This window comes from Stegostoma tigrinum, chromosome 11 (genome assembly GCF_030684315.1).
Source record: "Stegostoma tigrinum isolate sSteTig4 chromosome 11, sSteTig4.hap1, whole genome shotgun sequence".
In the NCBI taxonomy this organism is placed as follows: Eukaryota; Metazoa; Chordata; class Chondrichthyes; order Orectolobiformes; family Stegostomatidae; genus Stegostoma; species Stegostoma tigrinum.
In genome coordinates this window covers 22,042,318-22,060,101 of record NC_081364.1, presented here as the reverse complement: position 1 = coordinate 22,060,101, position 17,784 = coordinate 22,042,318, and the positions used below count along the sequence as shown (strand labels likewise).

General features: G+C 37.7%; 1 protein-coding gene across 26 annotated transcripts in view; it reads right to left on the bottom strand.

The window, feature by feature from the left end:
• Positions 1–3,295: 3,295 nt before the first annotated feature.
• atp2b2 (ATPase plasma membrane Ca2+ transporting 2) overlaps positions 3,296–17,784 on the bottom strand; it is a 793,123-nt gene continuing 778,634 nt past the window's right edge. For 16 of the 26 annotated variants that reach the window (XM_048547367.2, XM_059649827.1, XM_048547364.2 and 13 more), the window contains 2 exons: positions 14,261–14,347; positions 3,296–5,903 (listed from right to left, as the gene is read on the bottom strand). In XM_048547367.2, coding sequence (XP_048403324.1) covers positions 5,592–5,903; positions 14,261–14,347 — 399 coding nt within the window. In that variant the 3' untranslated portion in view covers positions 3,296–5,591. Of the gene's footprint in view, positions 5,904–13,951; positions 14,006–14,169; positions 14,348–17,784 lie in introns of all 26 variants that reach the window. The other 10 variants (XM_048547378.2, XM_048547381.2, XM_048547385.2 and 7 more) reach the window with 4 other exon arrangements.

Sequence of the window (17,784 nt, the reverse complement as noted above, 5' to 3'; positions counted from 1 at the left end):
CCCTTAATGCTGCACTGAAGGACTAATTTAAATGGTATACCTTGAAATAGGAATTTTCGAACCACGCCATCTGATTTAGAAGTGAGATTTCTGCTGGTTTCTGAATGCTTTCTAAAAGAACTTCACTACCGTTTATGTTCCATTTTGATTTTCACATGGGTATGAAGCAAATGAAGAAGCAAGCAGGTTGTGGCAGTCTCAATGATGTCCAAAGCAGTGTTGCTTTCCTCACACATGAGATCAGCACAGCTCTCTTGAGAGTAACAAAAATCACTGCAAGCATGCTTTAATGGTTTAGGGATAACCATTACTTGGACAGGAACCCGAAAACACATCATTTGTAACATTCACTTTTCAAGAACTGATGATGATGGACAAGACATTTGTCACTGGAGTAGAAATAGTCATATCTGGTTTGTAACATTGCAGAGGGTACTATAAGACTTGTTGGTATCATGGCAGTATTCTTAAATGACTTCTGTTTGTATCTTTATGCGTCTGACACAATGCAGTTACTCAAAGGGAACAATTTGGTCCTTTTGCAAGCAGCACAAAATTATTGCAGTTCATTACAGGATTTGTCATCAAATATGTATGAGTGAAGTAATAATATCATGAACATACAAATTAGGAGCAGATGGTTATTGCATGGTGCAATACGATTATCACTGATCTGATTGCTCCACATTCTCAGTTCCTCCAGTAACCTTTCACACCCTTACTTACCAAGAATTTAAGTTAAAAATTATTGAGGGATTCTGCTTACACTGCCCTTTGAGGAAATTAATTCCAAAGATTCATGACTGTCTTTGAGAAAAATTAGCTCTAGTCTTAAGTTGTTAACCTTTAGTTTTTAAATATGATCCCTAGTTTTATTCTCCTACAACTAATTTGTTTAACCTTTCCTTATAAGACACCCTGCACCTTCTCGGTATTAGATTAGTGGGTTTGCTTAAAGTTAAATGTGGGACTATTTGCAAAATTGAAACCAGAAATTCATTTTCTTTAGAGTAAATTTAGAACTTAATAATTTATTTTTAATTATAAACAATTTCAGTCCAGTGCCTATGAACCTACAGGACCAATTATTTTCAAATAATTACTGTCAGAACACTATACGGAGCAAAAGTTGATTTCCTGAATAGGTGAGAATCTGAGATATGCAGAATACCCGAACTATTATAACATCAGTTTCTTTAACAATAATATTAAAAAATGGGCATCACCTGCATTGTTGTGTTGTAATCACAGTAGAATGATCAATAATACATACGAGTTTGTTTAGACTTAAAATACATATATTTCTAATTGCACTGCAACCAGAGGAAGTGAAAATGTAAGTTTCTGTATCGATAGTATGATTAAAAAAAGGTGTGGCTTCAGAACACCTGATCAAAGTCTGCAAAAAAGAGGAACTTTAAGTCTTTGGCGCATGGAAAATGTTGCTCACTGTCACATCCCAATCATTGCTTCAACACCGGTAAATGCACAGTAGCAAGTAGAAAATTGCAAGAAATAAAACATCAACTTCTCAAAGAAGGCCAAAGCTTCTGATTTTAGGCTGGATATCTAATTTAGGCAGCCATCTCTCCTACGAGCAAAAACATAAGTCCAATTTAGGTCGGAGTCAGATGATGTAGTTAAGACCTTAAAGTGACTTTCATGTTTATTAGTACAGATAACACTACCTCCTAAATGTGGTCACAAGTTAGGAAGGGGTCATTTCCAATGTTATTTCAGGGGATTACTAATTACAGTAACAGAAAGCTGATAGAAGGTCCTCCTTCCCCTAATTTTCTATTCATCCTTTCGGGAGTTTTAAGCAATAAAGCTTCCTTTACTCCACTTCCTTGATGCTGAATAAGCTTTTCAAATGTCAACAGCTCTCATGTAAGATCTCTTTATAGATCAGCATCCTCCTCGTTCTTCTGAGGCCACATCCTTAATGTAGACTTTACCAGATTTACCAACTGGCAAGGCACAGTTGTCACTATTAGATCAGTCCTTCAGCCATGGAGATGAATTATCACTCATGCCAACATTGATGGAAGGAAAAGTAGATGTTTACACTAGAAACAAAAATTACTCCACCAAAGTCATGGTTTTTTTGAATAGTATCTTTTGAGCTGAAGCTGATCAGACAAGCTTTGGCAATCTCACATCTGATTTACAAAAATTACTACACTGAATTGCATTACCAGTGAAAAATGGTTTTCATTGTTGACTACGAAAACAAAAATGAAGAATTTTAACCTCCACTCTGGTTTTAGTCAGATACAATTCAAAATCTTAAGTATCTCAAACTCGACTTCAACTTGCCCACTCCTAGTTTTAACAGAGGCTTAATTTAGAGTGAACAAGCAAACCCACTCTCATGAAACTTGTTTTGTAAAATATATTTAATTAGGCTGTATACCTCACATATGATCTGTCTTCTAGCATCTAAGAGAAGGCAAGGACAGTTTCATGGTAAAGACTAGTGCCTTTGCAGCACTGCTTGGGGCCCAATTGAAGCAGGAGTCCTTCTCTCCAGTCCACCATGCCTACCTTTCCCAGCTGTCGGATCCATTCTTCCCAATTCTGAGAGCTGGGCTGCCCCATGATTTGGCCCAGGTTGTATACAATCTACTTACACCATCTCTGTGATAGCAGCTACTCCATCTCCCCAGACTCCCAACCCACTCATTTCCGGTAACTCAGCTGAGGGTTTACTATCAGGTCCGGGGCTTGCTGCCTTCTCCAGGATGTTCCCTGCCTGGCTGTGTGTCAAGAATGTCAATCTTTCTAGTTTGCTGAAAAATGCTTTCCTATGTCCTTGCAGAATCCCAATACTAGGGCTAGACATTTTATTGTCAGTTGCCCCAAGACAAAGTATGTCTAACTGATTCAGCAGGAAGTTCAAACTCTCAAAATGTCTTTTATTGTATGAATTCATTGGTGAAACTCTTGCCATTTAGCTGGTTTAAATCTGATAAAGGTAAGATTCAAATGAGAAGAAATTAAAGTTTATGCTTTCTCATTGCATCGTCAAACTGTTTTTTTCAACAAGACATATTCTGATAGCTTCTTAGATTTGAACACTGCACCTGAACACCTTGCATGGCTTCCTTTTATGTTATGAGTGTCAATAAAGCTTGCACAGTTTCAGATACTACTAACCCAAGGTCTTTCTGAGGCATCTACTAGCAGCAACACAACAGGTAATTCCCCAGTGAGGTTATTAAAGCCAGCCTTGATACTCACCCCATACTTGAAGAGAAGACACAAAGCAAGGATGGTGACGTGAAGACATGTATAATTCATGCTGCTCTGTGAATTTATTATTTTTTTTGTTAGTTTTCACTTGCGCTTCTGCCACGAGATAATCTAACCATTTGACAGTCAGCAGCAAGAGCCAGTTCATGGTTTTCAAACTATAAAATAATTTACATCACATGGTTTACTGACTTTTTAAAACCACAAACATTCCAGCAACACATTTGTAAGAATATGAGAATAACAATCAGAAAGCATAACTTTTTTGCATAGTATTAAATGAACAGAGACATTTAGTTCTTTATTTACAATTATTGTCTGGGTAAAAAATTCATAAAAACAGATGGATGAACACGTCATTGCCCAGACAGGGCCAATTGCCAAATATTCTGCTGCAATTTATTATTACTATTATTTTCACAAAACTCATGCTGATAAATACATTATGTAGAAGCAAGCATATTTGCATTGCAGAATTACTTTAATAAATTTATCCTTTAAATTCCCTCATTTTAGGCTGTCCTGCACTAAACAGATGCCAAAAGAAACAAAAATCTTCGTCGCTCATGAAGAAATGTGTGACCTGTAGTTGTGACTGGTTGGAATCGCATCTAATTTTATTTTAAACAAAAGCTATGTCACACATACATGCTTACAGAAGCCCAATTTATCTTACTTTATGCGAGTTAATCATATACACAGGATTTACTGGCAAATTCAGAGATGCCTGAACTCAGAACTATAGGCATGTTCCTATTTAGCAGGGCACAGAGAGTTTTTAAAAGTTTCATCTTTCCAACTGGACCTTCAACAGGTCACAAAATCAAAGTGAAAGTTTGAAAAAAAGTTTCTTCATTGTCCATGATGCAAAGATTGTTTCAGGTTCACTGCTTCATAAGCATTTAGCCCCAACACCCCAGATAAAAAAATACATAGGGCTGGCACTGCCTTGAAGCACTTCTGTTTCATTCTTGTTATAAGCTTTTAACGGCTTCCCCTTTGGAAAGCATAGTAACTAGATTTAAAGAATACGGCTGAGATGCTGTAATGTATTAGTAGGTGTCTGCAGGAAGACAAGCTTGATAAAACCACACAAAGCACATCTAAATAGATCACAGAAAGTTCCATTGGTAGTTGGAGAGTGTGGAATATGAAAATTGTTTAAAATAAAAGAAAGAGAAACAAAGCAACCCAGATTGTTTTGTTATTTTTCCCCTAAAACCTGACAGCCGTCAAGCTGTGATTTTAAAAAAAATCCAATAAGCCACTAAAGGAAAAAAAAATCAACACAATATCACAAGATTTCAACACTACTTTGATTTTCTTTTCCCCATATAGACAAAGCCAAATATAACTTATTTTGCAATCAGCTCTAATAAACCCATCACAAGCTTGGATAGTTACAGTTATTTTGAAACATCTTAGTTTAACAAGCAGATGTTTATATATAGCAGACAGCTCAATCAAATTACATTTCAAATTGGCCTTTGCGAGTCTAAGAAAGACCAAAATAAAATTCAAGCATTTATTTAAAAAAGAAAGAAAAATCCAGAGGACTTTAGTACCTAAAGATATACTCTAGGAAATAAAGGAAGCCATGCTGCATTTTTGTCCACAATCGATTAACATTAGGATACCACTTAAACAATATTTCCCTGTTATATTTTGGCTTCTTTGTTTCTGCTAGCAATATCTACAATATTGAACAAAAAAGCAGGCAAATTCAATACACAGTTGTAATGAAACATCTAGAATTCGATATTACAGAAGTACTCAATGAGAAGAGCTGCTTGCACTACGTCAGCAGAATTTATACCCTACAAATAAACAAAATTATCTACAGGTTTTGTAAACAAATTACATTCTCTTCAGGACATAAATAAGGTAAAGTTGTAAGAGCCATTAAGCAGAAACAAGGCAACATGCCAAGAAACAAAGAAGATAAACTTTGTAGGTATTTAATAAATGCTTATAAAGTTCCTCTGTTAAATTGGTGCAATTCTACTGTGCAAGTTGAGCATTGCAACTTCAATTTTTAAAGTTTTTGTTTCTTAATTTAAACTATACAATTAAGTCCATGCTGCACAAGCACTTCAGAAGTCACAGATCAGTGGATTGGATAAATTGCCTTAGATGCACTCAGTTGTGGTCCTTCCAGTGAAATTTGGGAAATGTACATTCATGCAGGATCTCTATCTTGAGGAGGGTCAGCCAAACAAGAAATCATCCTTCCAGCAGTTTCCCTTCTTGCTACAGAGCATAGAAGAGCACAATCAGAACAGTTTATCAGCCAACAGTTTTTTTTTTGTTCTGTTTTTTTTCACAGAAATGGTCAGCTAGAGTGACGTTTCCAGGCTATGTAGAGGGCTTCCTGGACTAGAAGAGGTAGCTGATTTACTTGTGTCAGTTGTAAGATTGATTCCACTATCAATAGCATTGTTGTTCTTGTTGGGGGATGAGGGAGGACTGGAGTTTTGCTTAAGGGCAGCATCTTCTTCTATATCAGTGTCATCGATTAGGGGAATGTGTGGCTGTGAGTCATCTATCCTAAATTCGGGATGAGTCATGAAGTTGTGAATGGAAGATTTCGACTCTGGTTTCTCTAATCCTTCATAGAGAGAGCTACGGAATGCCTTCACGACGCGAATCTGAAATAAAAGAAGAAAGGTCAAAAGTAAACAGTTGGCTCCAGTGATGGCTACAGTACGGGATTTCTAAAAATAATGGAGAGGCAGAATTTGTTTAAGGCAGTGCGGTGAGCTGAAGTCCACAGTCGCTAGGACTTTATAAGCATACACAAGTGACTCAGTTTCGTGCATAGTGGGGCCGGTGAGAACTGCAATAAAACTGGAAAAAAAGGCAACTGTAGAACTCATGAAAAGCACTGGTTAAATAAGCAAAGATCCAATGCTGTGTAACCTAATAAAAGCCATGTTATTTTGTTACTGAAAAATTTAATGCAATGTCTATCCATGCATGGTGAAAAAAGTCTTGCAGTAGGTAGAAAGGAGAAAAAGTGAAAAGTAGATTTGTTTAGAACTCATTTTGAAGATATATACGCATTTATATATTCAATATGACCAACATATAAATATATAGACTACATGAGTACCCAATCAAAATAACAGCTCATTAGAAGATGAACACTGAACGGAATGAATGGAGCAGACAACAGGAAAATGGGAGGTGAAATCACATTTTGTTGATGTAGATGGGAGCAGCCAGGAAGCATAATGCTACACTCACCAGAAGATCATGCTGCAGAACAAGGACACATGTAGGGGGTAAAATCTGGCACATAGAGACAGCCATATTCAAAAGCCTGGTTAAATGTGAAACACTAACAAGCATAGTCCATGCACAATGGGGTAAACATTCGAGTATAGGCCCAGTGTTCTATCTCAGATCTCCTTTAGGCCACTTTGGACTTTTGTTCGTGTTCATGATGGTTCTTAAGACAATCCTTCTTTATCCCAGTCAATTCCAAAACAATAAAGATTCTCTTGTAATATGTCAATTTAGCAGCCTGGGGAAAAAAAAAACATGCTACCTGACTGTAGAGGTGGATTCTTCAAACAAAAGCATCAAAATAATTATAGTTCTCTACAGATTCTCATTTAAAAACTCACTTAAATAATATCCAACTATCATGTCACATGGTAAGGAGTTTATTTAGTTTGGTGGGATGTGTATGTATGGGAGATGGTGCTGTGAAATGTATAAATTAATGATTATGAAAACTTCATATCATGTTTTTGTAGCCATTTGAGGTTATGGTCGATTGTGTTGATCAGGTTAATTTTGAATCCACAGTACTATTTAGAATGTTAAAACTTCCTACATTATTTAGAGAAAAAACTCAAAATTTGCCTGATTGAAATGTGGCCCACAGTTTTCAGCCTAATTTTTCTAGGATTGTTATCAAAACTCAAGCATATTTAATGACCCTTGCATCAATCAGCTTTTAAAGAGTTATCACTCATCAGTACGTTGTCCAAGTGTCCATGGCATATAGAAGCATCCTATGTGCTTTGGAGGCTTGGGAAACCTATAACAGGTATCTCAAAACCCTAGAGAAGTACCATCGATGGTGTCTTTGCAAAGTCTTTCAAATCCCTTCGTAAAAAGGTAGTCTAACAGCAACATCCTTTTTTAGACTATCAAACTCAGAACCAGTGTGCTAATCACTCAAAGCACCTACACTGGGCACAACATGTCATGTGGTTGCCTGACAACAGACTCCCAAAGCAATTGCTCTTTCTGGAACACATCGTGGCAGGAGACTCCATGGAGGACAGCAGAAGCACTTCAGGGATATCCTCCAAATATCCCTGCAGAGGTCTAACATCCTGACTAATTTAGGGAATTCCTGCCTTGTGACTGACCAAAATGAAGAAGGGCCATTCAGGAAGGCAGCAAACACATTGAGAGACCCAGAGTTCACAATCTTCCCAACAAATCTCTCCCTTACTCTCCAATCACAATCTGCTAAATTCCATGTTGGACTTATCCATTTTCTTAAACCTCAGTGAACAAGAACAGAAGGAAGACATCCTTAATCATGAGGAATGCCTGAGAAGGCAATCATTCATCAGAAGCAGACTCACTAAATACACCATAAATATCTCCTTTCAATCTTTCTCTGCTGATTTTCATAACCGTGTTTTCATTGCCAGTTATTCCATGTAGGATCTCGCTGATATGGTCCTGCCAGGTCAGCTTTGACCTTCTAAGTGGTTATTTGACAATCTGCATAATTAATGAGTTTCAACAATGTGGTCAATTCTTTCATTTTAATGAATACCTTTGATGCACATACTCCTTATTACTTTACACATCTTGTTAATTCCAAAAGAGTGTTCCAATTTTTGTTTCTTCACTTTCTCATGGATCTAGCATTTAGAACCATAGAAGGATCTGCATTGTTGACAAACACTATTAACATTTGTCCTTCTCTTTCATGCTGATCTCCGTAAATTTTCAAGAACTTTCAAGCATATTAAGCTTTATTTTACCAATATGACGCTCATTACTACTTCCACATTCTTAATATCAATGATAAGACTCTATAATCTTCCTTTAGATTTCTTCAGTTCTCCATAAACAATAGAGATAACATTAACCTTACAGCAAAGATGTCAAGTTTCCATTTCTTTCCTTCAGCACTCATTTCTTTGGTTATCACAACAATAGCAGAAATGACAAGAACAGTAAAATCATTTATATACTCCAAGTCCTTCTCTATCTTTACATCCTCAGGCTCACTACCTTTCCTGAATGCACCACCCAATTCCGTTGAATCATAGAATCCCAACAGTGTGGAAGCACTGTATTGAGTCCACACTGAAACTTCGAAGACCATCCCACCCAGACCCAGACCCCTATCCCATAATCCCACATTAACCATGGCCAATCACTTCATCTACACATCCTTGCAAACTATAGGGCAATTTGACGTGGCCAATCCACCTAACCTGCATATCTTTGGATTGTGGGAGGAAACCAGGGCACCAGAGAAAATCCACACAGGCATGGTGGGAATGTGCAAACTCCACACAGACAGTCACCCGAGGCTAGAATTGAACAGTTTGCAATGGAACTGACAAGGAAGCAACCTACCCAAAATCTGTTCCTGTGTAAAGTGACAGGAATAAATAATGATCTCATAGTCAGGGATCTTCTTGGAAAGAGCGATCACAGTGTGGTTGAATTTAACATACAAACGGAAAGTGAGAAGATAAAATCCAATACCAGGATCTTGCGGTTGAACAAAGGAGACTACAATAGGATTAGGGAGGAGTTGGCTAAAGTAGACTGGGAACAAAGACTTTATGGTAGGACAGTTGAGGAACAGTGGAGGACTTTCAAAGCAATTTTTCAAAGTGCTCAGCAAAAGTTTTTACCAGTGAAAAGAAAGGACTGTAGAAAAAGCCATGGATGTCTAAGGAAATAAGGGAGGCTTTCAAATTGAAAGATAAGGCATAAAATGCAGCAAAGGCCAGTGGGAAACAAGAGGATTGGGAAAACTTTAAAGGTCAACAGTAGGCCACAAAAAATCTCTAAAGAAAAGTAAAATAAGTTATGAGGGTAAACTAGCTCAGGACTAAAGACAGAGAGCAAAGGTTTCTACAAACATATAAAATGAAAAAGAGTGGCTGAGGTAAACATTGGTCCTTTAGAGGATGAGAAGGGATATTTAATAGTGGGAAATGAGGAAACAGCTGAGGCAGTCCACAGGTATATTGTGTCGGTCATCACAGTGGAGGACATGAATAACATGCTACTAATTGATGACAAGGAGGCTGAGGCAGGTGAGGATCTATACACGATCATTATCATGAAGGAGGTGGTGTTGGGCAAGCTAACGGGGCTAAAGGTAGACAAATCTCCTGGCCCTGATGGAATGCATCCTAGGGTACTAAAAGAGATGGTGAAAGAAACAGCAAATGCATTTGTGGTAATTTCCCAAAATTCACTGGGTTCTGGGGCAGTTCCAGCAGATTGGAAAACAGCAAATGTGAAACCACCACTTTAAAAAAAAAGTGGACAAAAGATGTGGAATTATAGGCTGGTTAGCTTAACTTCTGTCATAAGGAAAACGCGAGACTCTATCATCAAGGGAGAAATAGCAAGACGGCTAGATCAAAATTGTCCCACTGGGGGGACACAGCATGGGTTCACAAAGGGCAGGTCATGTTTAACCAATTTACTGGAATTGTATGAAAACATTATGAGTGCGGTGGATAACAGGGACCCAGTACACATGGTGTATTCAGATTTCCAAAAGGTTTTTGACAAAGAGCTGCACAAAAGAGTGCTTCATAAGATAGAGGTGTGTGGCATTACAGGCAATGTATTAGCATGGATAGAAGATTGGTTAACCGACAGGAAGCAAAGAGTTAGGAAAAATGGGTTCTTTTCTGGTTGGCGATCAGTGACTAGTAGTGCACCTCCATGATCAGTTTTGGGACTGCAATTGTTTACAATTTACATAGAGGATTTGGAGTTGGGGACCACGTGTAGTGTGCGAAAGTTTGCAGATGACACTAAGATGGATGGTAGAGCAAAGTGCAAAGGACTTTGAAAGTTTGCAGAGGGATATAGATCGCTCAAATGAGTGGGCAAATGTCTGGCAGATGGAATACAATGTTGATAAATGTGAAGTCATCCATTTTGATAGGAATAACAGTAAAAAGGACTATTATTTGAACATTAGAAAATTGCAGCATGCTGCTGTGCAGAGGGATGTGGGTGTCCTTGTGCATGAATCACAGAAGGTTACTTTGCAGGTACAACAAGTAATTAAGAAGGCAAATGGAATACTGTCCTTCACTGCTACAGGAATTGAGTTTAAAAGCAAGGAGGTAATGCTGCAGCTATATAGGGTGTTGGTGAGGCCACACCTGGAATACCATGTACAATTTTGGTCTCCTCACTCGAAAAAGGATATACTGGCCCTGGAGAGGGTGCAGAGGCGATTCACTAGGTTGATTTTGGAGTTGGGAGGATTAGGTTGTGAGGAGAGACTGAGTAGACTGGGATTATATTCGTTGGAATTTAGCAGAATGAATGGGGATCTTATCGAAACTTATAAAATTATGAAGGGAAGAGACAAGATAGAAGCAGGGAGGATGTTTCCACTGCAGCTGAAACTAGAACAAGGGGGCATAGCCTCAAAATCAGGAGGACCAGATTTAGGACTGAATCGAGGAGGAACTTCTTCACCCCAAAGGGTCGTGAGTCTGTGGAATTCCCTGCCCAGTAAAATAGTTGAGGCTTCCTCATTTAATATTTTTAAAGCTAAGATCAATAATTTTTTGAACAGTAAAGGAATTAAGCATTGTGGTGAGAGGGTGAGTAAGTGGAGCTGAGGCCATGAAAAGACCAGCTGTGATCTTATTGAATGGCAGAGCTTGGAGCTTGGACAGCCACACGGCCTACTCCTGCTTCTGGTTCTTATGTTCATATGAACCCAGAGCCCTGCCACTGTGACGAGGTAATACTAACCATGTGCCACCATGCCACATCAAATTTAGTTTATGATAAATTTGGATAAAGTGGGTGGTAAAACATTGGTAATTTCAGACCAATTAACCTATTTGGATATTTTTCCTCGACCTTCAAACAATGGTTTCTTCCTTCTTACATATCCTTCAATCATCTGGAACGCTTCTTTTTTAAATTTTCACTGCTCTTAGTTACCACATCTTCTCCAAGTCACCTGCTTAGGTATTACAAGACACATTCATACAGTTTTTACCTTTCCCTAGTTTTCAATGAAAAGACATTGTATGAAGCTTATCTAGATTCTATTAGGATGGTACAGTGGCTTTCCTGCATCTTTCAATCTAGATTCATCCGAAATAACTCTAGCCCACGTTAAGGAGAAGAATGATTTTGCATTGCCACCACACTTGAATAAGACTGATTGCTTCTGGAACAGAGGTATCTTCCCTGTTCTGAAACTAAATGAAATAGTAAACCTCCTTATGTACCACAGGTCTTCCATCCTTGAACATTTAAACTTGTGCATAATTCTGGCCTCTAGCTCAGGAAGGATACACTTGTCTAGAAATAAAGGCTCACTAAATTGGTTCCAGGATGGCTGGGTTTGTCTATGAGGAAAGACTGAGTGGAATGACTGTATATTGGTTGGAGTTTACAACAATGAAATGTGAGCTATTTGAAACATGTAGGATTCTGAGATGTTTGACAGGGTCATTGTTAAGAGGCTGAATCCCATGTCTGGAGAGTAGAACCATGGGGGCCATAGTCTCATGATCTGGTGTTGACCATCTAGGACAGAGATGAGAAAAGAAATCTTCAGTTACATAGTTTCAGGAATCTTAGCAATTCTCTATCCTAGAGGGCTATGATTCTCAGCCAATAAGATGTCTTAAGATGACATCATAGATTTTTAGACTCTAAAAGAATCAAGGGAAATAATGATCAAGAGTGAAAGTGCAGGTCAGGTCAAAAATCAGCCATGTTCTTTATTCAAGAATGAAGAAGACTCGAGAAATCTATAGCCGACTCCTGTCCATCTTTAAAAATCCATTCTTACAGGGCTCAAGGGAATGAAAGCAATTATGTTGAGGGTTGTGTCAATTTTTAACAATCGAAAAACAATTTTGGTTTTAACACGTGTTTGAATTAGTATGATAAATCATTTTGTGTAACTGTCTGATTTTGTATCATATCTTCTAACTGATTTTGAATACTGGCTTTGAAGACTTTTTTATTTGCTGTAGAATAATTACAGCTAGTTCAAGACACTGTAGTTTTATTTCTGTTGACAGCAACACAAGATGAATAACAGTGGTACACGTCAATATCAATCTAAAGACTGTGCTAATAGAAATAGAATGAAATTATTTTGAATAAAATATTTACTCTACCTTTTAGTTTTCAGTGTAAGAACATCGCTATTAAAGAATCTAAATTGTTTTAGTATGTACAACAAATTACTCGAAAAAAATATACATGCCATTCATTAACTGAAACTGAATAACAAATATATTTTCCATTCCAAAATAGATGAAGAATTTATCTGGTCCAGAATGACTAATGGAAAAATAATTCACAGGCTGTCAAGAGAAATTAGATCTACTCTTGACATCTTTAAATTTTCACTGATTCCAATTTGAAAACTTGTTTTCCCTACACTGGGAATAACAATAACTATTATAGCTAGATTGATGCCTTGTCCTCTAATGACAACATTGATGTATATTTCCACTTTGGTCCATTTTCATCCTGAGCAATTATTCAGCTTGTATTTTAGGACTGGGTTTCAACTTGGAATTTCAAATCATGTGTTCGACTTTGCCATCTACTGGCATAGAGGTGTTACCAATGTTAACATCTCTTTTGATTAAACAATCCATACAAATTATTAGTTTTGAAGGAACTGTTGTCCCAGGCTCTGAATATGCAACATGCATTACTACATAGCATGCATGCTTTTCTTATTCCTACTGGAGCAGCCAAAATTATTTTAAATAAAATAATCTTTAAAACGTGAGAATTGATAATCAACAACTGCCACATAACTCTGATTTAGTCATTTCAAAATATTTCCAATATGTTCAACAATGACTGAGGGGGACCATGTGGAAGCAACTGCCCAGGCAGTCATGGCACATTACAAACTAGGCAATGTCCTTGAACGTAGAATATAAGAAAAAGGACTAACAATGTGCAGGCAGGACAAAAAGAAATGAGTAAAAAACTTTTCTCGTGGCAGAACAGAAAAACGAACAACAAGAAAATGTATTGTAATTTGACAAGAGACTTTGGGACAAGACTTCATGACATTCTGATGTGGTGGTCTTATTCTTCTCGTCTTCTGCTTTTCATTCACCCAGAAAGGAGGCGAGGTGAGGCTCAGGAATGTCCTTGTCAATGAATACCACAATGGCTTTGTCTAAGATTTCTCAAGGAAGGAAAAATAGTTTAAGTAAATCAAGTTCATCGTCATGCTGTTGGTTTGCCTGGTCTGAGTCGCCATATGAGAGGAGAGAAAAATCAAGAGGCCATGTAGTTTTCAGATGAAACACTGTAAAATTAAAATAAAGTGTTCTTTTTGGCAGTCTGAGGGCTTATACTCGAAAGTTTACACACACTTTTAGAACCTAATGTCTAGACTCATATGCCCAAGCAGTTCACATTCATTGCAGGTTCAGGTCAGACTCACAACGTTCATTTCACTCCCTCCTGCTGGAACCTTTGCCTAGGGCTGTCTAGTCCTCTAGAGAAAACAAACACATTCACTTCAGACACGTAACAGGTTGCCAAGGGGTAAATAATACTGAACTCTACAAAAAGACTGACAAGATGATTAGTATCAAATAGTTAAAAAGCGAAGTGGGGAGATGTGAAAGATCATCTTGTGCATTAAGAATACACACTCACGCCCAGCAGAAGCAGCAGAAGCGCTGGTAGGAGAGGAAAGAGCATTGGGAGTAGATAACGATACGTGAGTAGGGCTAGAAATATTGGTTACATCTTGATTTTGGCTGGTAACGGATGACTGCCGCCTTAGAGCCCCCTGAAAGGAAGTGCCACTCTTGAATGTATTCACTACTTCGATCTGCAATGAAGGAGAGAATGAGAAAGTTTGTTCAAGGTGGAGATACAAGATTAATGTGCCTGGGAATCTCTAATGTACAAATAGGATTCAATTAGCAAAAGGAAAATCACACAGGTCCCTATTCTTTGGTAATACTGCAGCAAAATAATGGAAAATTTAAACAAATACATTCTGGCTAATCCAGAAAATCCAAAGTTAGCCAACATGGAAATGTTTTGCAGCTTCCGGTTTTTCACCAGAATACAAATTAAATAAATTAACAGATTTAATTAAACCTGGCCTGTGTTCTCTTGCACAATATTTAAACAATATATATTTTCAGTTATCATATAATTACTCAAAACAGATGGGAATAATCCACATTATGACTTCCAATGCAATAATTCAAGACTAACACATTAAATTTATTATAAGTTATTAAAAACAAATAATTTGAAAAAAGTGTAATTTTCTCTGAATAAAACTTGGTAAAATAAATTTCAGCATTGTGTCAAACTATTTATGCATTGCAAACTATGGCAATCAATAATTATTCAACAATAACATCACCTTCATTTTCTTTTTTTCAATAAAATAAAACTGACATTCAAATACACAGGGCATAAATAAATTTGTAATTTTATTACAGCTAAATTCCAATTTGTGTTCTCTCATTTGTTAGCAGAGAAAGTTTTGAACATGAGCAAATTATTGCACTGAATTTGCAAGTATATGTCATGAACAGCACTTCTCCTTATGATTTCACATTTTGCTTAACAATTTATTATCAAAACATCAATTTTTAAACATTTTAGCATTACTAGATAGAGAGTTGAATGAACCAATCTTCCCATGTTTAAGTAGAATGCATTATGTCCTGCTGAAGCAGGGAGTTAGATTCTCTGCGGTTTAAACTGCCCAGAGAATTGTATCCAGAATGAGTGATGAAATTAGGGAGAGGATGAAATTGGAAAACATTTAGAAAAAATAATAACGCTTCGAGAATAATATATACATTGGATTGAAATTCTATTTTGTTTTGAGTATATTAAAACCACAAACAAATTTTAATCTTTGTGTAGATGCACAAGTACTATTGCAATCCTCAAAGGGTTAAAGACCTTTTTGAATACCGGTGTCTGCCACATCCATGGGAGCTCCCCAGTGGAATTTCAGTGAAGCTCATTCAGTGAATGAGAGCAGGAGAAATCCACCAAAATCCACCTAACAAATACTTCTGGAACTTCAGGATTGTCAGTGAACCTGGTTCTTTCACTATTTAATTTTTTTCTGAAATGCAAACTTCTACACAGAATAATATTCTTGTGTTAGAAATTAAAAAAACTATGCTTCACAAATAGCTGCAGAAAGATTTTTTTTCCTGAAGTGAAGAACATACAATCACTGCTTCTTATCTAGTACTGTTCTGGGAAACTACTTCAGTAAGGGTTGTGAAAAGGACTGAGGGAATATAGTTAAACTTAAAGCTTTTACATAATTTTTAGGAACACTGGGAAGCAACACACTAGGAATTACTTGTGAGGCTTTGGAATAAGTATGACAATAAATGAAACATGACAGTGATGACTGACCTACAGAATAGTATTTTGCCAATTATTACCAGAAATTTAACGCAAGAACAAATACAGGAATAAGATTAGGCCAAACACCCCTTTAGGCCACAACACTATTCAACTAAATCATGGCTAATCTGTGTTCTATTTGAATTGAGTTTGTTTGAAATGTGGACATTGGTTGCATCTATTTTTGGCGAAAGGGCAGGTTATCTTCCAAGCTACCAGTTCCATTAAGAGTTGATGCAACTCACTGAGAATTTCTGGCCGGAGAACAATTTGTTCCAAGGATAGGATAACAACACCTGCATTTAAATGGAACCTTTGAGCAATAAAACAGCTCAAGGCACTTGACAGGAAAATATTGAAAGAAGATTACATCATGGAAGGAGATATGTTAAGAAAGGAGGGACAGATTTAGTGACAGAATTTCAGACCTTAGGGCCTTGACACAGTTCCCAATTGTGCAGCGATTAAAATTAGGGATGCTCAAGTGGCTGGAGCTAGAGGAGCTCAGATAGTTGTGGAAAGTTGTGGGAATAACACAAAAAATGGCACAGGTGTATGGTATGGTAGCAGTTTAGAAAGATGCTGGGACTCTGAGGACAAGCTGCACAATCTTGGCTTGTATTCTCTTGAGCATGGAAGATAGAGGGGTAATTGATCTATATGACAAAACTGTAGTGCAATAACACAGAAACTAATTCTTCTGGACAGTGACCAAGAAGAGGGAAACAATTTTACAACTGGAGCTTGACCCTTATAAGGGAATTTGGAATGTACTATGTGCAGGGCTCTCGTGACAAGGCAGGAGTTTAACACTAAGTCAAAGTGCTCGTACATCTGGTTCAGACACATTGGGATGAATTACCTTCTTCTGCACTGATCTCTGGCAGATCTCCAATTGCCAGCTGCGGAGACTGAACCACGATCTGCTAGTAAGCCATTGCTCCCGACTCTAATCTCAAGAACTACCCACGGAGTAAAGTTCCCTCAAAGCTGTGTGGGCACACAGCTGCACGGAAGGAAGCTTGTCTAACAAGTCTGAGGTTCTTGCTCCTTTACAGCAGGGATCTAGGGAGGATGAGCAAATTGACCACAGCACCATGGTACAGGGAGCCATTCAAGAGAGGGGAGAAAGAGAAGTGTAGTTGTGATTAGAGACAGTACAGTCAGTGGAATAGAAACTGCTCTCTGTGACCAGGATCGAGAGTTCCAATGGATATGTTGCTTGCCTGGTGTCTGATTTCAGGAAATATCATCTGGGCTGCAGAAGAACTTGGAGTGGGAGGGGAAAGATCCAGTTGTCATGGTCCATGTAGGTCTGAATGATATAAGTACAAAGAGAAAAGAGGTTCTGATGAGGGAATATGAGAACCTAGGGCCTATGTTATAAAGTAGAACCAGTAAGGTAATAATCTGATTACTAACTGGGACAGGAGCAAATTGGCAGAGGGTCAACAAGATTAAAGAGGTAAATACATGGCTGAAAGGTTGGGATGGGAGAAGTTCATGGAATATTAGCATCAGTACCGAGGAAGAAGGGAGCTGTTCCAACGGGGCGGACTTCACCTAAAAGCATGCTGGGACCAGAGCCTTTGTGAATCACATAATTAGAGTTAGGAACAGGGCTTTAAACTCAATGGGTTGAGTTGCATGGACAATTATGGGAAAAGTTAAAGTTTGGTGTACACTTAATAGAGGTCATTAAACTTTCCATAACAAGTATTGGACAAATAATATGGAAAGAGTCAAGAATCTAACTTCAGACACAGTAGATGAGGAGATAACTATAAGAAGGGTTGACAGTCAATGCAGGACTGAGGGTGTTATATTTAAATGCACACAGTATACAAAATAAGGTAAATGTACTTGTACTATAGA